General features: G+C 41.9%; 1 protein-coding gene across 11 annotated transcripts in view; it reads left to right on the top strand.

Moving 5' to 3' along the window:
* Positions 1-21539, top strand: part of OSBPL5 (oxysterol binding protein like 5) — a 187661-nt gene that overhangs the window by 154735 nt on the left and 11387 nt on the right. For all 11 annotated transcript variants that reach the window (XM_065065193.1, XM_065065199.1, XM_065065195.1 and 8 more), the window contains 9 exons: positions 4656-4827; positions 9960-10179; positions 13591-13775; positions 15193-15274; positions 15887-15985; positions 16951-17047; positions 17981-18079; positions 19332-19429; positions 21445-21534. In XM_065065193.1, the coding sequence (XP_064921265.1) occupies positions 4656-4827; positions 9960-10179; positions 13591-13775; positions 15193-15274; positions 15887-15985; positions 16951-17047; positions 17981-18079; positions 19332-19429; positions 21445-21534 (1142 nt within the window). The remainder of the gene's footprint in view (positions 1-4655; positions 4828-9959; positions 10180-13590; positions 13776-15192; positions 15275-15886; positions 15986-16950; positions 17048-17980; positions 18080-19331; positions 19430-21444; positions 21535-21539) is intronic.

The raw sequence follows: 21539 nt of genomic DNA, 5'->3' as shown, positions 1-21539 counted from the left end.
TTACTCTGTGGGCTGCCCCTTGGAAGTCTGTGACAAAATACTAAATACAATGAAGAAAAGGTCAATCTTGGAAATAACATTTGAAAGGGAATACTTAGTTCCCAGCTCCCAAGCAGAAGGAGGTAATGCGGGTGTTTTTGAGACATGACCTCTGCAGAAACTGTGCAAAAGTAATCATTGCAGTGGATAGAGTAATGTATTATTTGATATAAAAAGAGCTTACAAGCCTATGGGGAGATTCTGCCATAGGCTGACAATATACTCTTGGGTTTTCCTTCAGAATTTAAACATATGCTTGCTTTAAGCCACAATTTGTGGAAAATTATAACCGATAACTGATTGCAATATTTTACATTGCAGTTTTTTAAAACCTCCAACCTTCTGAAAGAATAGTGTTGTAACTCCTTTGCAGCTCTTTTTTGTTGTACATATCATGTTGGGCTACCATTCCTCTCTGAAGGAACCCACGTTTTGCATCCTTCACTGATCTAATTACCTTGTATACAAAAAAACCTGACTTGAGTCAACCACTCAAAAAATGTGAGAAGTAAGGTAACCATGAAGCCTTCATGCGGGCTGCCGTGACTATAGATGACAACCTTTAATTATGTGACCACATACTTTTTTCCCCTTCTGCAGTTCCTGAGGGAGTGAGTAGACTTGTCAGGTAAGCAATTAAGTAATCCAAATGCTAGCATTTTTGTATCATTTTCACAATAAAGAAGAATATTGCTCAGTAGCAGGATCATTCAAATGTAAAAACATTTTTATGTAGGCCCTTAGCAATGAAATACATTTATCTTGTGTGCAATCCCTGAAATTGAGAAGACATAATTTTACGGTGTTGTGCTGCAATTAACACACTGTTGACTTGCAGAAAATGTAACCTTTTCATTTGCAGAGGAAATCCTAGATTTTACATCTTGTTTTGTGGCATGTATTTGTTTGGATTTATAGCACCACCTGATGGCTGAAGGCCCATTTCTTAGCTTGAGGATTCTGTGCCTCCCTTGACCTCAGTTTCTGTTAGAAATGGAAACAAGGACAAACTCCAGTGTCATTTCTGTGTTCTGTGGGGCACAAGTAACTCTGACTGCTAAAGAATAGCAAGTTCCTCTAGAGCTTTGTGTCTCTGCTTTGGAAAATCAGAATTTTTTTTTTTTTGTAATTTTGTTTTTAATTTAGGCTCCTTGAATAAGGTTTCAGAAAAGAGTCAGGTTACTCATAACCCTTTCCAGGGAGTTACCCAAAGAGATAAAAATCCTAGATATGTTATGGAGAAATTTCCTCTGGTAATGTGCTGGACAAGCCCAAAGGTTTGACCAAGCCTGTAAGTACCATGTCAGTACCAGTGAATACCAGTGGCAGTGACAGGGCAACAGCCAGTGGAGACTGCTCTGCCTGCAGATCCGGAGAGCGACATGACTGAAGGGAACTTTGGGGTCACCCTTGCTACCCTGTTAGAAAGTGTGAACATAGCCAGTGCGTTTCTGTAACCATCATAAGGTCCTGTCTTTGTGTGAGTGCCCCGGAGGGCGGAGGAGCTGACCCCCATCACAGAATCACAGAACTGCTGAGGTTGGAAGGAAGCTCTGGAGATCCTCTAGTCCAACCCACCTGCTAAAGCAAGTTCACCCAGAGCAGATTACACAGGAATGTGTCCAGGCAGGTCTTGAACGTCTCCAGAGAAGGAGACTCCACAAGCTCTCTGGGCAGCCTGTTCCAGGGCTCTGTCACCCTCAAAGTAAAGAAGTTTCTCCTCACATTCAGATGGAACCTCCTGTGCTTCAGTCTGTGCCCGTTGCCCCTCATCCTGTCATTGGGCACCACTGAAAGGAGTCTGGTCCCATCCTCTTGACACTTACCCTTCAGATATTTATAAACATTGATGGGATCCCCTCTCAGCATTCTCTTCTCCAGGCTGAACAGACCCAGCTCTCTCAGTCTCACCAACTAAGAAAGATGCTTCAGACCCCTAATCATCTTTGTAGCCCCATTACTGCTCCAAAGTGCTCATGCTGCTACAAATCAAGCTACCTATCAAAATACCTGATTTTACAAGCTCCTTGAATGCAAAAATATCTTGACATATGCAGCATTTACAAATGTCAAATCATGCAGTCCTCATTCTGCAGAACTGGAAAAGAAAAGGTAAAGGTGAAGGAGCTGAGCCTAAACAGGAATGTGCTCCCTTGTACAGAATAACCTGAAATGGGTTTTCATCTTGATGTGTTTGGGGGGAGAGGGGATATGTAGGAGGGATTTGTGCTCAGCACAGCCATTAACTCTAATGGGTTATCCATGCAAATCCTCCTCATAGCGAGAAGGGAATAAATCTCTACGTGTGAAGCCTTAATGCAAGAATACTTGTTAAATACAAAATAGTGTGAAATCAATTCCAACAGCCTTCAACCTTCTTAATCTTTTATTAACCATTATGTGTGATTTTATTATTAAATTGTAAGCTGATGCTGAAGGAATTTATGGGATGAGATTAGAATAAATGACTGGGTTCTGTGGTGCTTGTGGATCACTGTTCAAGTGCAATTCTTCAAAGTCTGGGGTATTTTTCTCTCATTTACTGGTTGCAGCTTTGTTCCAAAGCAACCACTAAAAGATACTCAAATTTTTAAATGTTTCTTTGTAGACATATCACCGGAATTTTTTTAAAACTTGCATTGATCTTCTTATAGAGCCAAATTTTGGTCATATTGAAATAGATGGGAATTCCGCACAAGAGAGCAGGATCCCAGTGGGATTTATGCATGTGCTTGATGCTAAGTGTGTGATGGAATTGAATGTAGTGGAAGCATTTCCCAAATGGGACCTCAGAATGTATGTGGTCCAGGGAAAACCTGTTTGTAACACTTGCCATTGCTAGAGCAAAATCCTTGTTTTCTTCATTGCCTCTCAAGCACACTTCTCATTATTGGAAAATATATTCTGAGGAGCGTAATGAAGAGCTCTGTTTTACATGCTTGAAATTAGAGGATAACTCCCTTGGTACCTCAGTTCTTGAATGTTCAGCCAATTTGCAGGTGTCTTGGCCTCATTAATGACTGCGCTACAGAAGCAGGCTATTTTCAGATGCTCCCCGAACACAGTGACTCCAACATTGTGGTGATTTGGCTTTTATGCTAACACACAGCTTTGCAGACTTGTATGGATCATTGCAGAAGGAGCCGAGGGTCTGTATGGATTCCTGTGATTTTCCTTTGCTGCCTGCCTGTGGGACCTGCGCAGGCCTTAAAAAAGTCTGGTGAAGCTGTGTGTGGGAACTGTGGTTTGTCTCATCTCTGTGTCATGCTTATTGTTTCTGGTATTACAAAGTAGACCCTTCAGGTAAAGATTTTTGGTGACAAGATAAGGAAAACTGATGCTCCCCCCACATTGTCTGGTGGACTGGGCAGGGAGAAGGAATAGAGAAAAGGGAAAAAATAAAGAGAAAAGGAAAAATAAACAGCCTGACAAGCAACTGCCTCTAATCTTAATCAGTCTGGCAAGTATTGATCTTCCTGGCTCTTGTTCTGAGAGATTGTTACTGCAGCACTACACCCTTTTGGGATGCTCGAGCCTGCTTGTGGTTCAGTGATCCCACACCAAGCAGGGGCCTCTCCTGCACGGCGCAGTGCCCTGGTGTCTCCCTGCCATTGGGGAGTGTGCGTCATGGGGATGCCAGATGCTGAACATGTTATCAGGGTGTATTGATTGCAATCATGAGCTGCTAGGTGGTTTGAAAGGACCGTATCTGTACACATTTCCTGCATTTCAGACTAAATCAGAAAAGGGCAAAAGGAGATGTGAACAGGTTGTGGGAGTTTAGAGGAAGAGACGCTATTAGGGGAGAGGGAGTTGAGGTGAGCTTCCGTCATGGGTTACCACCAGCCAGCAACTGAACCCCACAAAGCCACTCACTCTCTCATCCCAGATGGGACAGGGAGAGGGTCAGAAGAGTAAAAGTGAGAAAACTCATGGATTGAGATAAAGACAGTTTAATAAGTAAAGCAAAAGCCACGCAGGCAAGCAAAGCAAAACAAGAAATTTATTCACCCTTCCCATTGGCAGGCAGGTGTTCACCCATCTCCAGGAAAGCCGGGCTCCATCACACGTAATGGTTACTGGGGAACGCAAATGCTGTAACTCCACACATCCTCCTCTTCCTTCTCCCTCCCCAAAAATACATAATGAGCATGGTGTCATATGATGTCGAACATCCGTTTGACCAGTTTTGGTCAGCTGTCCTGGCTGTGCCCCCTCCCAGTTTCTTGTGCACCTGGCAGGGCACGTGAAACTGAAAAGTTCTTGACTACTTAGGATCAACTAAAACATCAGTGTGTTACCAGCAGTATTCTCATGATAAATCCAAACCACAGCACTAAATCAGCTGCTGGGAAGAACATTAAGTCTATCCCAGCCGAAACCAGGACAGCTTCCCATTGTATTACCTGTGCAGATGTGCCTTTCATGCAGCCACTAAAATGCACCATTTCTGGCAAGATAACCTAGGGATTATGTATATGAAAAATAGGTTATTGTACACAATGACTTCCTGAATTCTAATGAGCTTTACTCCTAGGCAACAAGCTTTTGAGAAGCAATGAATGAATTGTCTTATTTACTCTCCTGTGCTTAGATAATTCCTTTTGTTTTCACAGGCCGATGCTGGCTGGATGCTTTGGAACTTGCCCTGCGTTGCTCCAGCCTCTTCCGGCTCAGTGCCTCCAAGCAGGGAAAGGATGGAGAAATGAACTGTTCGAGTGATTCTGCACATGCAGGGCTCAACCACCTCTTGCACACAAGCACCATCTCAGACCAGGAGTTCTTCCAGTAAGATGGCACTATCACTTCTTAATGCACAGAGAGCTGTTGCATGCCTCACACTTTGTCATTCTTTTAACTTTAGCATAATCCAGCCAGAGTCCACCAAGAAAACCTGTTTAAAAACCAGCCTGTATGTTCTTCTGCTGCATCCATCACTAGTGGGTTTGGTGCATATGAGGATTGTTGTCACCTGACGCTTGAGCACACAGACTGGGGGGAACTTCAGCTGTGCTCATGTGTACATAAACAATTTTCTGCTGTTGCCTACTTGGGCCAAAATGCTGTCTGGAGATGCTGGCATGAAAAATAGCTTTCCTAAGTAAAGACTACAGAATCCATCTACTACAGTAGACCTGTGGTTCCTCACACAATCACTAATGGTGTCTGTTGGCTAGCACATACGGCTCTGGGTCTGATCTATTTTTTAATAATGTGTTCTTTTTTCTAGTAATACTGTGTCATAGTCAGCAGAGTGCACAGACTGCATCCTCAGTTTTATAATTACTTTCTCTCTCTACAGGGGTTTTGAGTGGTTTCCAATTTCTTCTTTGATGCATCAGATAAATTTTTACATAAGGGAAAAATGTCCGCGCAGCCTTCTTCCTATTCATATTCCTAGTATTACTGCAGCGTTTTGGAACAACTCATATCAAAGCTCTGTAAGCTTTAAAAAACCCCAGGCCTTATCTGTTGCTTATAGCTAAATAGTCAACTTCAAAAATCCCTCTGGTGTAGACACTTGGCCCTTGGAGTGGGAGCAGGGAGATGTAGTGTCTTTTTCTAGTTCTGCTGATAGGAATTTGACTCTTAGGGTTCACAGCAATGCACCATTGGTTACACAGTTTTTAAGGTGGTAATTCTTGCACCCCGCAAAGATGATGGCTTGCACAGTGGGACCTCACTTTAACTGTTTTCTTAGGCTCTGTTATAATAACAGCAGGGATCTGAGTCCTCTTCTGAGAGCCGAGGTATCTCTGGTCCCATGGCAGCATTTTGGTCTGCCCTTAGGCTGTGATATTCACAGCAGGTGTTCTCCAGTCCTGCTGTTTGGGTTTTTAGCTAGAGTTTGAAGAAGAGCTTTACTGAAGAGCAATGGTAGAAGAGCAGGCAATCTGGTGTGTTGCCAGGGTGTGTCACATAGTACTTGTGCATATACTTCTGTTGTTCTTGGGCTTCTTCCGTAATACTTTATGTTCTAATTTCTTTCTGCCTAAGAGAGAGTCTCTTAGGACTGTACTTGCTGTGCTAAGAATCCAGGAATGCAGTGGACTTGTTTTTCGGCTGGTGGATGTGTGTACAGAAATCCTAAGAGCCTGTGGCACTGAAAACATACAGGCAGACTCATGGCTACTGTAAGGATGTGCAGAAGATAGAGTTATAGTTGTATTACAAAATATTACAAAATATGATGCATGAATTATGCTAAAATGGTGCCTCTGTTTTACCTCTTAGTTGTTCCACATTAAAAGCCCTCTTGAATGATGGGGCTCAGCAGTAGCACATGTGGCAGCATTTTCAGCAAGACAGAGTACCCACAATTGGAACCAGATCTTTTCTGACAGACTCAGATTTTAGTGAGTCTGGTTCACGCTGGGTGTTCAGAATCTGTTTGTCTGGACAATACACTCTCCTTTCGGAGTCCTACTACTGGTTTTAATATGTACCTAGACTTTGCCCAGTGCTTAAAGCCCAGGGGAGTTGATGGCTGGGGGACAGGGAGATGACTTGCTGCCATCCCTGGAGCAATAAAGAACATTTAAAGAAGGGAATACGCAAAACCAAAGCTGTACAAGTGCTGAGCAAAGGTTTTTAGGTTTACCACTGACAGTGGCTTCCTCATAGGGATTCAATCATTCTAATTAAATGCCTTCCCTACAGGGAATCTTACCAATTAAACTGGCATGCTCTTGTTAGGGGGGCAGTTAATTACATTTAACTCTATCTTCAAATTAGCCAAACTGCTCTGTCAAGAAAAGAAAAAGAAAAGGGAGATCATGGATATTATAGGGAGAACAAAACCCAAGGGAGCTGGCAAAGGCGAATCTTCTGTTGAGCCAAAGTTGCATTTGTCTGCTGGCTGCTTTGCTCCATTCCCGCTGGGAAAGAAGTCAAGATTATATAGTGATTTTAAAATGTGTGTCTTTAGTAGTGTACAAAAATGAGAGGGAGAGAACTGTGCAAGTGAATCAAAGGCTAAAATACTGTGTAAATCTGTGATTTAAGACGAGGCCTTCAGTGCAACAGGTACTCTTCTTTTTAATATGAAGTTGTATTTCTTGTGGCTTCCATGTCTTAACTCCAGCAACCCCAAGAATCTGGCTGGTTTTCCTGTTTAACAAGAGCCAAAGGATTTTTTGCTTTGTGTAGAAGAGTGGTATCAAACCCAAAGAAGTCCTGGTCACCTACTAAAGTTACCAGGAATGCCCTAGAGAATAAAACTATGGTATAAGATAGCTCACAATATACTGAAACAGTAAATTAGCCATTAAAAATGCCAAATGATTCATGTTCATGGTGGAAATCCAGTGTTGACTTTTAGCATAGTCATTCTTTCCCAGCTTTTAAAGCCTGGTCCAAATCCCATCAGAAGTCTTCATATTGAGTGTAGTTCAAGCTCATGATGTGGCTTTTGTTTTTAGAATATCGTATGTATTCGGTGATGATTCTGTTTGGAGGAACAGAAGAGCCTGGCTCCACTTCAATGTCTCAGATTTGTTCCTCATGCTCAGAATGAGGAGCACCTGTTTTCACTTTGGTTCTCCAGAATGACTCCTTGGTTCTGGATGTGTTAAGTCTTGTCTTGTTTGTGGCTGGTGGGTAATCAGCGCACAGTTGAGTGGGATTTCATGTGAATTTAATTCCCTCTTTAACTAAACCTGAAATCCTCAAAAAATAATAGGAGAGAGCAGAGGAAGCTGAGGGAGTCATTTGCTCTTCTGAAACTTGAAAGATTTCCCAAGTGTGAGACAGGTGACACTGAAAAACACTCTTCTTACAAATGTGAAATAGAAACAAGTGCTACTTCTCAGCCATGAACCATAAGCCTTATAATGAATTGTTCTTTCAAACATTTTTACTCCATGGAGAAAACCTGCACTAGGTAAGGGAGCATAGCAGCCACAGGCAAACATATTGAAAAATTAAGAAATAAATCAGAAATAAATTTAAATGCTCAGCAACTAATAACTTCTTGGACTTATCATCCAGGAAGTATCTTTGCTGAGGAATCTTGGGATAATCTCTCTAGACACCTCTCTCCTCACCTTTTTTCTCCTTTATTATCTTAAACTTATGCATGTGCTGTACTCTGTACTTCCAGTGTATTTAGTTATCAGTCATTACACTTGCTAGTTGCTAGCAAAAAACAACAAAAAAAGAAAAGTAACATCCTGGCACTGGAATGATGAAGACATGTAATGTCTGATAGTGAATTATTACTGCTGGAGTATAGCAGTCGTTGTCTGTCTGATTTATGATCTTAGTTTTGTTTTACAGTAGAACTGTAAATTAAAAATCTTGCAGTTTATATATACACACACATAGACATATATGCACACATACATATATGGATTTAAAAGAAAGATTTTCTACAGGCACAGAAAGCTGTAGACAACACTTTCAAAAGAACTCTAGAAGCTGAGCTTCTCCAGAAGCTGAGCTGTGACTGTCACAGTATGGCTTGCTTGGCGTGTTAAAATCATGAGCTTATTTCAGTGCGTAGTTAGAAGTTGAGATCTTCTGAAAAGCTGATGCCAGTTCTCCATTCTGAGTCTTGTGTTGTTTGTTGGTTTGGTTTTTAATCTGGCTCTAACTAGCAATGCCTTATTATCTTTTTTTTTTAATTAAAAAAAAAAAAGAGAGAGAGGGAGAACCAGGGATGGAACCTTTCAACATTAAGCTATAATCAAAATTGGAACATGGCCAGAATGGCCTGAGAAAAGCCCCATCATGGAGAGACTTCAACCTTGACAGAACACTCCCATGTATTGAGGAGAAAAATGTTGCTTTGAGAGGGAGATGCACTACAGCAGGTAACAAAACTCTTCAAGATCCGGAGCCTGTTTAGATCCTCTGAAACTCCTTGTATAGCTGGAAATCTTTTCGTATTGCTTTGCCCAAGGGAAATTTTGCCTGAGGACTTGGGTAAGAATTATTCAGAGGAGGGTCAAAGTGAGAAGGTCAGCCAGCACCTGCGATCTAGGCGAGGCCTTGGAAGAGATGATATGTGTGCCAAGAATTGTATAAATAGGGAAAACTGAAGCCCATGCTAAATATCACTTGAAAAAAATGGGCATTTAGTAAATACTTTACAGTGTCTGACCTCTGGCCCATGTGATCATGTTTGCCATCTGCCATATGAACTGCATCTGCTTTTTCAAATGGAGATGCTATAGGCTACTTGAGAGAGAATTTTGGCTTTCTCCTCATTCTATAAAGCCTGGATCACTGAACATGATGCTTGCTGCACCTTCTGTGCTTTCCCTTGGATGCTGTTAGAATCTGGATATTCTTCTTACATGTAATTGTCCTGTCCTTGCTTTCACCTGAGTTCTTCCACACAGCATTTTCTGGGGGAAGCACATTCCCCAGGTTACTGTGGGGGTGTGTATGTGTGTGAAAAAATACTTGCTTCTATTGATTTTTAAATTTGCCTTTTCTAGTGTAGGGCTGACTTAGGACCACCATCTGCTGAAATAAAGTAGCAGTAGTGCTGAAAAGAGAATGTATCCCATAATGTCATTTTTTTCCCATATGCTACAATCCACTGCTTTGCTTCTGTAAATGGAAATATCTTTCCTGATTGGCATTTCAGTTCTCTGATCAGCCGAGTACAGTTGTTAGTGCGTGCTCTGTATCTCTCTGGTATGTGGGCTCCTATTGCCAGCAGCAATTCTGCATAGGGGTGGGTAAGTAGAGCAGCTTTTGCAAAGTGCAGTTTGGAGGGGAGAATTTTGATGGAGAATATTCCACTGTTTCTGTGATAAAAACCCTAGTATTCAGGAAATCAGTTTCTTATACTCTCCTTGGCTGCACACCCTATTTTGAGTCCTGGAGGATGTTTTTACCTTATCTAAAAGGCCTAAAGTAATCTGACTTTGTAAATGGAATTGAAGCAAGTAATGAACTGTGTGTTGCAGTTTGAATGAATCAGGCCTGGAGAACCATCACCATTTGGAAAATGATGCTTTTTCGGACAAATCTGAGAGAGACAACGTAGAAGAGTCGGAGAACGAAACACAGGAGAACAGCCGGAAAACAAATGAAAGCGAGAGCGATCAGTCAGAAATGCAGGCAGAAGTCTCTCCAGGAAGGAAAGGGACAACTTATATTGAACAGATCTATGAGGAATTTGGAGAGGTAAAAGAAATCCTTTTAATCACTGCCTGTTTCTGCTAAAATGTCTTTGTTCATAGTATTTAGCATTCAGCATTTTAGATGCATGGCAGCTAAGAACCAGTTTTGTGAGTTCCAGTGTTTTACGGATAAAGCAGTGCACAGCTTTCTGCTAAATTATGTTGAATTATCGTCTGCTCTAATAATTATGCATTATAAACAGCAGCTCCGCTACAGCGCTTTGGCACGTTTCCAGCATCAGCGATTGCTTTAACCAGTTATTGCATTAAAGAGCCGCATAGCATTGGCACAGTGCTTTGTGGAGCCAGCGGGAGGGGGAACTGTTATTCTGGGCATGTGTTCTGGCCAATTAGGATGCTCAGTCTTTGCATGATACAAAATATGATACTTTCATTTTTTTCATTATGCATGGAACATCCTTTTTGTGTGTCCTAAGGGAGCATTTGAACCACTTGATTCCTAAATGACAGTTTCTTGTAGGAAAGCCATTTCCCATGTCACTTAACAGCAGGAGGATGCATTTCTGTTCCATATAAGAGCCTTTGTTAGCTGGATGTCACTGTGACACCTCTGAGGAAGGCAGAAGGTGTGTTGGATGCGAATCCATCTGGGCAGGCAGAGGAGGAGCTCTGCCCCAGTGCTGGGAGGGCTCTGAGTGCTCCCTTGCTTATCACTTTGAACAAGGAAACTGAAGTCTGGTTGATGCTTTGAAGAAAACCACATTGCTAGAAAGCTGTTTCTTTCTGAGAATCGTAGAATTATTTAGGTTGGAAAAGACCCTTAATATCATTGAGTCCAGCCATTAACCTAACACTGCGAAGTCCACCACTAAACCATGTCCCTAAGGAACCATGTCTGGACATATTTTAAATACCTTCAGGGATGGTGACTCAAACACTTCCCTGAGCAGCCTGTTCCAATGACTGACAACCCTTTCAGTGAAGATTTTTTTCAAAATATCCAATCTAAATCTCCCCTGGTGCAATTTGAGGCCATTTTCTCTTGTCCTATTGCTTGTTACTGGGTAGAAGAGACCAACACCACCTCGCTACAACTTCAGGTAGCCGTAGACAGCAGTAACATCTCCCTTCAGTCTCCTTTTCTCCAGGCTGAACAGCCCCAGTTCCCTTAGTCACTCCTCATAACACTTGTGTTCCAGACCCTTCACCAGCCTCTTAGGCTCTTCTTTCAATGTTTTCCTGAAAGTGTACTACTAATATTGAGGAAACAAGTAGTTCAATATATCCTAGTTACACTCTGTGTTTCACTGAGTGATAACTTAAAACACTGAGAATAGTTAGGTGTTCCATGTCCAGATTACGTTACTCCTATTTATTTCTCCACAGACTTCTCACAGCAGGACAACCTACATGAGAGACCACAAAAACTGTCTCTGCCATTAGCACCTTGCAGGGTGCAGGAAGAGTTCAGGTTTTCCTCCCCCTTTCCACAGCCGAACCAGCCCCAAGAGTACCAGCTCGTGGTCTGGAGCCACCACTCCAGGTGGCAGATGTTTGCTGCCATTTCAGATGTCACATGTGAGGTGAAGGCTCCTGCAAACAGAACTGTTGCCTACAGAGGCAAAGAAACCCAACTCCTCTTTTGTGTATCTCTCCCTTTTGTGTATCTTCCTTCAAGATTTGGCACAACAAAAGTCAGAGGAGATGCAAACTATCACTGTTAAATTTTCAGCTTGGCTTTGCAAGCTCATTTGAAAGGTTTACATGTGTTTGTGCATCTGTATGCCTTTGAAGGTGTGTGCTTGTGCATCTGATGCTCCAGCTTTGCCTTGTTTGCAATAGGCATGTGATGTCACAGACAGGTGTAAGAAAGACTTTGAGACTGAAAAAAGTTGATCTAGAATATAAAAAAGACACCTCATTAGTAGGCAGATAGATAACAAAAAAACCCTCTTTTTTTCCAATCTTTTAGTTTTAAGAAGTTATAAAAAGGGTTATTGAGGGTGATATCTTTTAGGGGGAAGCAAACTAGAAATTACTTGAAATTGTTTTCTTCTTCCTGCACCACCTTCTCCTTCCCTTTTCATCCATCTCTTCTGCAATGATTAATTCTAAGTAACAATTTGTACAGCATTTTCAAGATGGCATTAATTTATATTGCCAATACACACACACTTGAGAACGTGGATAAATAATGAAAGTTCTGAGAGACCCATATGTATTGTAAGCCTTAGCAGATGCTGTGGTATTATGTTGTTTAATGGTTTCCATTTCTTCTTGGAGGTTCAGGCCGTGTATTGCACCAGCCTGTCACAAGAGGAATGGTGTGGTAATGGAAAAGCAATGAAATGGAAAGAGCTTTGTTGTTCCTCAATCTGAAATTCCCCTCAGCCTGCAAGCAGGACTTAGTGTGTTTCTGCATGACTAGTAAAAGGGCTGATTGGGAGATAAGAAGGTAGTGCTGGGAATGCTCAGGTGGTGAAAATGAGTGTTTAGTGATTTACACCATCTGCAGATCGTATTGGGATATGCTGTGTGTCCTCTCCCAAACCAAAATCCATTCCAAAAATGGATCCATGCTCTTTTTCTCATAAAAATCTTTTGCCTAGAAACAGTAGAAAGCCAAAGTATTATCTTTCATTGTTAAATTATGATGCGTTAAAATGACATTCATGTTTGAAAATTTGCTTTCTCCAGTGGCTTGAAAAGCCAAGTCCCCCATGTTAAAGCTCGGGTAGCCACACTAAATGCAGAGAAACTGCACAGTTATAACTGAAACCACAACATAATCCCTGGCCTTTTTACTGTAACCTGCACTTTTACTACAAAGGGCACTGAGCACCGTTACAGGGTGCTGTAGTTTTTGTGCATGTTGCTGGCAGAGGGGCCTCTACTGTACCTACACTACCAATTTTTCTTATTTTGAACTGGGAGGACTGCTTCCATTCTCTGTTAATCACTTGCTTACTTCCTAATTTTTTTCTGTGCCTATAGTGTTAAATCTTAGAGTCTCTCGTTTGTTGAGAATGGGACTGAGAGGAGCTTCTCATATGCATCCCACCAGGCCGCAGTGATGCTGCGACAGCCTTGGGCATGTCCACACCCCCCGAGGGACCGCAGCACAGAGTCCTCTCGGTTACTGTCGGTACAGGTTGGCCCATTGCAGTCTTGGGTGTGTGGAGGCAGTGGCTTAGGAAGGGGCACAGCAAATGTGTGTTCCCTGCCTCGTGCCAGCTCTCGCAGGGGAGCGGGGCTTTCCGTGCCACTCACTTCAGTGCTTTGAGGATTCACTTCTCCTGTGACAGAGCTGCTGTCTCTTTGCAGTGGTGTAGCTGAGTATTCACCCTTGTGCCAGGGCCAGGTTTGCCTGGGTGAGCTTGGATTGTCCAGGTAGATGCACCCACAAGAAATGGTTTTCATGTTTCTGCCCTGAACTTCCTTTTTCCCACTGTAGACAGGTGAATCGTCTCAGACAGAAACTGTCTCTGAGGAGAACAAGAGCCTGATGTGGATCCTGCTGAAGCAGCTGCGGCCCGGCATGGACCTGTCGCGGGTGGTGCTGCCCACCTTCATCCTGGAGCCACGCTCGTTCCTTAACAAACTCTCTGATTACTACTACCATGCCGACCTGCTTTCCCAGTAAGCAGCACACTGAGCGTTCCCAACATTGGCACTTGTCTTCTGTTTCTGAAACTGAGTTACAGTGTTAGCTTGGTGCTGGCTGGGGTGCATTTGTATGCTTGAAAGGCTCCCAAATAATACCCAGGTCGCTGGATTCAGTGTAAATCAAGCCAGGCGCCAGCTTCAGTGATCTTTTGAAGATGGACTGTCCCCCAGCGAGGGGCAAGGAAAACAGTTAAACTTAGACAAAACTACCTTTGTACATACACATGTTTACCAGCATTGGCTGGAGCTGATGGGGAATTCAGCTCTTGCCTTTGAGCGTCTTGCAGCAGAGCTGTGCCACCTTCTGGTGTGTTCGTGTACAGAGCAGAACAGGACAGAGAGAAAACAGAATTGTCAAACACATCGAGCCCCAAAAGCAATATAATGATGTTGGTTGGTAAACAAATAAGAAACATCTTTTAACAACACTGATGAGAGAGACCTGCAGGGAGCAGCAGAGTAGAAAGTAGAAAATGTTATGCTTGCAAATAGAACCAGCCTCCTCAAAGAGATATGCCTGGCATATTTTAAAATCAGTGTGTGCAATATTCAAATAGCAGCACTAGTTACTCAAGTTTATTCTACTGCTTCTGGGTTATATTAGAATTGTGGTATCTTCAAGCCTTGTTTGTGGTACTTGTAATGTCTGAAGTTAAGAAAATGATTCTCCTCAGTGCTGAGTTCTAATAAAACTTCAAGAGGTTTGGAGGTTTTGTTAAAGCTCTTTGTGGTACACATGATCCTTCTGAATGGATTTTGCAAGAACTTATCCAGGTTGATTTTCAAATCTGACTAAATGATTGGAAGTACCTGTAACTCGATTTATGTTTACTTCCCACTTCATCTTTGAGCAGGGAAGGGTTGGATGAAATGACCTTGAGAGGTCCCTTCCAACCTACATTATTGTATGAAATCTCAAAGGACTGAATGAGGCTACATAGCACATCAGCTTTAAAGATCTTTTAAGGAAGAGGGAAACAAAGAAAGAGAGAAAAACAGTCATTTTTTTATTTTGATGGCATAAGTATTATTGTTTTTATGACTCACACAGGACTATTAGCTGTAACTAAATGCTAGTGTGGTGGCAGTGCCACATTAACATAGTTGAACAGGCAATCAGACCTGATGCACTCCAGAAATTTTATTAGTATTTTTTCAGGAATGCAGGGCAAGGAGCAACACTTTTTAAGAGTTGTGTGTGTGTGTTGTATGATGTAGGTTACTATAAAAAATCATTTGTGTTGGCAGACACTTCTTTCACTGGCAGCAGCACAGAAGTTACTTCCCTTTAGCTCTGGGGAAATATTATTGAAAGTAATATTATTATACTTGTATGCAATGAATATGATGTGTGAACAGTATAAAGAGCATTTTGTGTTCTGTCCTGCAGGGCTGTCCTTGAAGATGATCCATACAGTCGAATGAAGCAAGTTTTGAGGTGGTATCTGTCCGGCTTCTATAAGAAGCCCAAGGTAAAAGAATACATGATGTTGGGGTTGTAACAGGCATTGAAATCTTCTGCTATGGTTGTGTATTTCTTTATTGCCTTTCCTTTGACACACTACCTCTTCTGTTGTTCAGAAGACTTTGACCATTACTTTTAAATCTGAACTTGCATTTGGTTTTGGAGTAGATATTGAGTGCAAAATAGTGTTGATCAACCTCAGAGCGTTTGCACTGGACTGTTAGAAGGCAAAACTAGTCATCAACAAATAACATGTCCTCTGATGCAAGACTTTTCCCTTTGCTGAAAGCAGGTCTCCTTTATCTTTTCAGGCCCATTAGTACCATAGTGCCATGTTTGCACATCACACTGCACCTGCTGCATGTAGTGGCAGAAATAATAACGTTTGATCATCTTGTAAAGCAAGGATTAAGTTGGTGAGAATAGCAGATGAATCTGTGGCTCAGATTACGAAATTAGATTAGGAGGATGTATGTAGCCAGTTCTTCAGTTTTGATTCTTGTGATTGACTTAGTTTAAAATATCAGGGAGAAAATTATTACGTTTTTTTGTGGCCATCTCTGTAGAGCTGGATCACAAATCTTCATTTGTAGCAGGTTTTGATTGCTTTGCTTTTCAGGGAATAAAGAAGCCATACAACCCTATTCTGGGAGAGACATTCCGCTGCTGTTGGTTTCACCCTCAGACGAACAGTCACACATTTTACATAGCAGAACAGGTAAGTTGCTTTGTTTGGATGCTCAGGTGTTGCAAACAGCATCCTCCTTGAACCTGTGTGCTTAGGAACATGCTCCTCATCTCACCCTGGGAGAGAAACTTGGGAGTTCTGTGTAAACATCCAGAGAGGGACATTGGGATAAAACTAGCTGCTGATCTTCTTTTTACAGTAATAATGTGAGCTTTGGTGGCCACTCAAGACTATAAAAGCAGGTGTCCCTCATGAAACGTTAGCCTCTTCGATAAAGACCTTTTTCATAGGATTCTGCCTTACTGCTTTCTTATTGTTCATAAAACATGACTTGTGTTGCCTCTGTCAAAAGGGACATAAAACACATCACCACATCCTACCTTCCTTTATTTCTAAACTTTCTATAATGATTTTAACAGGAGTAAATTATCTCTATGTCTTCGGGGAAAAATGAAGGGCAGAGCTCACAGGGTAACTGGCCTGACAAAATTTGAGATTTACAGTGTTAATAGAGGGATCTGAGAACCATGTGGACTTTGGTACAGGGACCCCTTGTTTCATGTACTTTTTTTTCTATTTCATCAGAGAATTTTGATTTTGTTTTATTTTATTTCAGCCACTGCATCCATTTTATAGAGGTTATTCAGATGCTGCCAAAAACTTCTGTGCTGTCATTTATTGTGTTGAAAATGTGACAGTGTGCGTGTTGGCCCAAAGTGACATCAAATGCACAAGGACCAGAAAATACGGAGTAGGGGAGAAAGTCTGCGTATATAATGTTCTCATATATAATGGTCTCACATATAATGTTCCCTCCTTTAGCACCGAGGTTAATGGTACGGTTGGGGCTGAGAGGTCTCTGCTCAGTCCTGCGGCCCGTGTGTTGCCATTCCCCTGGGGCAGGTGTAACGCCGTGTGGGGCTGCGTGTGCACCCACTGCTCTGCTCAGCCTGTACACACCACTGCATGTGACCTGGGCCTGTTTCTTCTTCTAGGTCTCCCATCATCCACCAGTGTCAGCTTTTCATGTCAGCAATAGGAAGGACGGATTCTGCATTACTGGGAGCATTCTGGCTAGATCCAAGTTTTACGGTAAGGCATTAAGCCTGGGCATCTTTCGGGTAACATTGTGGTGTTGGTTTTGGTTTGGTTTTCAGTCACTCCTGAGTGTGTTGAGAGTTAATAACAAATAAATGCTTAAGACATCTACCAGCAGGACACCGTAATTCCTTGTCTTGGCTCTCCTGGCTTTTCCCCATTTCCACCAGTTCAGTGGGAAATCATACTGATGTTAAAAAAAAAAAAAATCAGATAGAAAAATGGAGAGTTTTTAAAACCTGGTTTTCAGAAAGCAAAGGTTCATAAGAATGTATGGGCAGTTGTTTGTCAGACCACTTTGCATATGCTCACAGATGAGCCATTTTATAGCTATGTGATCATCCAACTGACTTTTGCAAAAGTCTCTGTGTAAATGTAACCATTCATTTAACTCCCAGATTTCTGAGAGTTGAATCTTTCTGGGATGTTTTAATTGCAATGGAGACAGCTCAACTGCAGGCTCTGAAACAATGTTGCTGTTGGAAATACTTAAGACAAACACCTCTGAAGTAAGATCGTCTGGTAAATATATTTGCTGAAACACTTGTAAATAGTCATTGCTGTCCTTCTGGCAATTTTATTTGTTATTTGGGATCATATACAATCAGAAAAGTTGTGAGAGCAGAAGGACCTGAAAATCTCCTAAGCATTGGAGCTGCTTTCTGCATTCCACTGATGACTCGTTTAATCTACTGCTCTTTCTGCAATGGGAGCTAAATGCCAGAGCAAATACGAGCCATACACCAGACTTCATTAGAACTGACTGCCTCCAACAGTAAATGATTTGCAGGGGTCCTGAGTTATTGTATCTCTTCTTTTATTAGTGACCTAGATTTAAATGGAAGTGTTTTTCTAAAGTAGGACAAGTGACCAAGTATAACATGCATTTTCTTGATATATATATATATTTGTTCTTCTAAATTCTAGGTAACTCACTTTCTGCACTCTTGGATGGGAAAGCAAAGCTTACATTTCTAAACAGGGGGGAAGAGTATATAATTACTATGCCATACGCCCACTGTAAAGGTACGTTGTGACTGTTCAAATAGGAAGCAAACAGAATAATGTAATGGTATGTTACTGGCTGACTTTTCACCAGCTCTCTTCTCCCCTCTGGGATACTGGGCGGCGCAGGGCTGGTAATTCCAGGGAGCAGTTGCTCCACACATGAGTCATGGTGCTCAGCAGAAGACGGGTAATCCTCACTGAAGTCTTTTCGATTTGTCTGTGCAGAGCTGGGGACAGAATTAGGCCCATCTAAGTTAATTTTAACACTGTGTAGAGACAAAAAATATTGCATACATGCACTGCAGATAAAGTGAAGATGGAAAGAATAAGAGTACATTTCTTAGCTTCTGAGGATAAAAAGTTTTTCTAATGTTAACACTGAAATTGTGTAATATGTTTTCTGATTTTTTGAGACTAAAGGAAATTCCTGACTTCTGATTCCTTTGTTACTCTAATCATTATATTCCTCAGTGTATGAGCTGCCTCAGTGAGGCTAATACCTGTTACCGTGTGGCTTTGCTCTATTGAGCTGAATGTGCCCTGAGGCCAGGGATGGCTGCTGATTCACTCTTGTAACTTTGCATTTCTCCGTAGGATGGGAAGCCTGCATGCCATTTCAACCACAGTGATAAAATCACTCCTGCGGCAGTTTGGTCCAATTTTGTTTTTTCCATATTTTTTTGTTTTGGCATGTTGACCTCTAAGTTAATATTTGTGGAGGGTCTAGCTACCTGGAAACAGTAGCTTCTGTAAATTATGCTCTCTGTGAACTATTCCTGTGCATAAATATTTCTCTTGTCAATATTTCTTGTTCTGCAAATTACCTTTTCAGAAAATGGTAAGCATGTGTAAAAAAGAGTCCCTTACATGACTACTAGTCTCCCATATTCTGCTGCATCCTGTTGCAGCTCCTCTCTGCCCCATCCACCTTGTGAGGAGCAACCGAGGCTGTCTAAGCACCAGTATAAATGAGATTGCTGAGCAGTCTTCCTTATTTTCCCTTTCCCACTTTCAGCTTGCCACAGAGGCACTATCAGAATCTCTGAGTCAAGCTGTTTCCTAACTGGTGTAATAAGCGGGGAATAGGGACTCAGGGGAGGATTCTTCATGCTTATAGTAAAGAGTCATTTCCTAGAAACTTTGGTTTCTGTCTTTTCAAAACTCTAAGCCAAGCAGCGAATTTCACAGCATTTCAGTGAGAGCCAGTTTGAGTTGAGAAAGCAGATTACTTCCAGTGAGGCCTCTCTTGAGTCTCTTTTTTCCATTTCAGGACTTTTATATGGTACCATGACAATGGAGCTTGGAGGAAAAGTTACCATCGACTGTGAGAAAACTAACCACAGGGCAGAACTGGAATTCAAGCTAAAGGTAAGAGACATCACTACCCCCATTTTGAATGAGTCTCAGGCTTGCCCTCGTGCTCCAGGCAAGGTTTGACCATACACACTAGAACATTTATGTACCGGCAACATATGCATGTATGATGGGGTGGCCTACCCAGAGAGGAGGCATCACCCGGCAGTCAGTTTTTCCTAGTGCAACTCGATTTGAAGCCAGGAAGCCTGAGTTGTACACATGACTTGTTCACTGCCAGCCAGCTGAATGTTTGGCAATGGCAGCGTAGCTTCTGTTCAGAAAAGTACAATTATTTTTGCTTGCAAAATACAGCGAGGTGTACAAGCTACTTTAAGCCAAGTTAGAATGTGGATCTTCAGTGTACGTCTCCAGTAGTCATCACACACGTACTCTTACCTTGCAGGTGTTAAAATGAACTGTACCTTGTGTTTCTTAAGGCTACAGGATCTTGCCTTGGTGGTAGGATAAGAGCCCATTTTCAGGCAGATAATTTTGAGTGGCTATCACACTGATGAGCTGCACTGTCGTTGCCTTGTACTGACTTGTTCATGTAGCTATTCCCTCCCCTAGAAAGCCTGGTGATACAGATTTATGGTATGCAGATAAAATTGAGACATCTAAGGGCATTCTTGTAGTTACATGTGTTAGAATTTGGGAGGGAAGGTGATGACCTGTAACTTTTCTTGGACAGTTAGCTTGCTTTTTAAGGAGCATCCATTTCTCATCTGTTCCAACAAACTTGCCTGAGCATAAAATAAAGGATGGAGAACTGAGAGCCTGCAGGACTTCAGAGTTTCAGCCTTAGCTAACATAAATGTGAGAGATTACTGGAGTTAGGGGAGTCTTTTTCAGACTGTGTTTTTCTGGGAACAGTAATAATTTTCTGTCTTTATTTGCCCTTACAAAGTGAACTGTTGCTCCATGTCTTTCCTTGACATTTGCATACACTTCTCTTTAAAACCTCTTCTTCGCGTAGGCATGATGTGCTGTGGTCAAGGCCCATGGAGTATTTCCCTGACTTCAGTCAGTGTCATCTCAAACCTACAAACACTTCAGAGCTTAAAATGCAGCCCCTTCTTTTCTGTCTTGTAAACAATATGCTTAGTCCAAACACGACTCAGAAAGTTCCCTGTGGCAAAATTACGTGTTCTGCTTTGGATATTTTTTAGCCACCTTTTTTAGTAGAATTGTGAGAAATTAAAGATAAACCCCGTAACTTTGTTATTAATTTGGCTACATACCAATTCTCTACTGGATTGCATACATTGATTCTTGAGATACTTGTGTTTTCTTTTTCCATGGATATTGTGGGAAATTTAGGCTTATATTGTTATTAAGAAAAAAAAAGTTCCTCTGCACGAATGTTATTGGAAAGTAGCTGCCTAAATATCTGAAGAAATGTGTGGTATGAATGGAAGAGCTGGTCACTCTATCACTGCTGTTTCCTGTGTTTGGCAGGCAGGAGGTGAGGGGAATTTTCCATTGTTCTGAGACTCTTTTCCTTCACTCTGGAAATACCCTTTTTCTTCTTTTGTTTGCTGCTGCTGAGAGCTTCTTCACACTGGAGACTTCATGCAGATGCAGCCATCAGCAGTGCCACACTGCTCTTGCTGTGCCATAAGCAGGAAAAATCACCAGCTGTGTTAGTGCTGCTCCTTTCCTTTGGACAAGGCTGCAAGTATAAGGCTGCAAACTGCAATGTGATTCTGAACAACGGGAAGGACTTGCCCACATACACTTATCCTGATGTCTAGCTGACAATAAATGTATTTGCAATGAAGACAAGGCACCTGAAGGCTTATCTCCCTTTCTGCAGCTCTTACACTGATTTTTGTATTGCAGACAAAAGGAGGAGGGCACAGTGCTAGACAGTAAAATTTGTTTTAGAGTTCATTCTGCCTTTCCCCAGAAATAGTGGAAATCAAGCAGATTGCACTTTCCTTTCCTCCTGCTACATCACCACATTTGGCTTTCTCCCAATTCTCACTGGACTGATCATGTTTTCTATTTCTTTTCTCCCCCGACAGCCTTTCTTCGGTGGCAGCGCAAGCATTAATCAAATCTCTGGGAAGATTAAATCAGGAGAAGAAGTGTTAGCAAGTCTCAGTGGACACTGGGTAAT

Source organism: Columba livia, chromosome 5, assembly GCF_036013475.1.
Source record: "Columba livia isolate bColLiv1 breed racing homer chromosome 5, bColLiv1.pat.W.v2, whole genome shotgun sequence".
Taxonomy (NCBI): Eukaryota; Metazoa; Chordata; class Aves; order Columbiformes; family Columbidae; genus Columba; species Columba livia.
The sequence above is the reverse complement of the archived record's forward strand: the minus strand, read 5'-3'. Positions and strand labels throughout refer to the sequence as shown.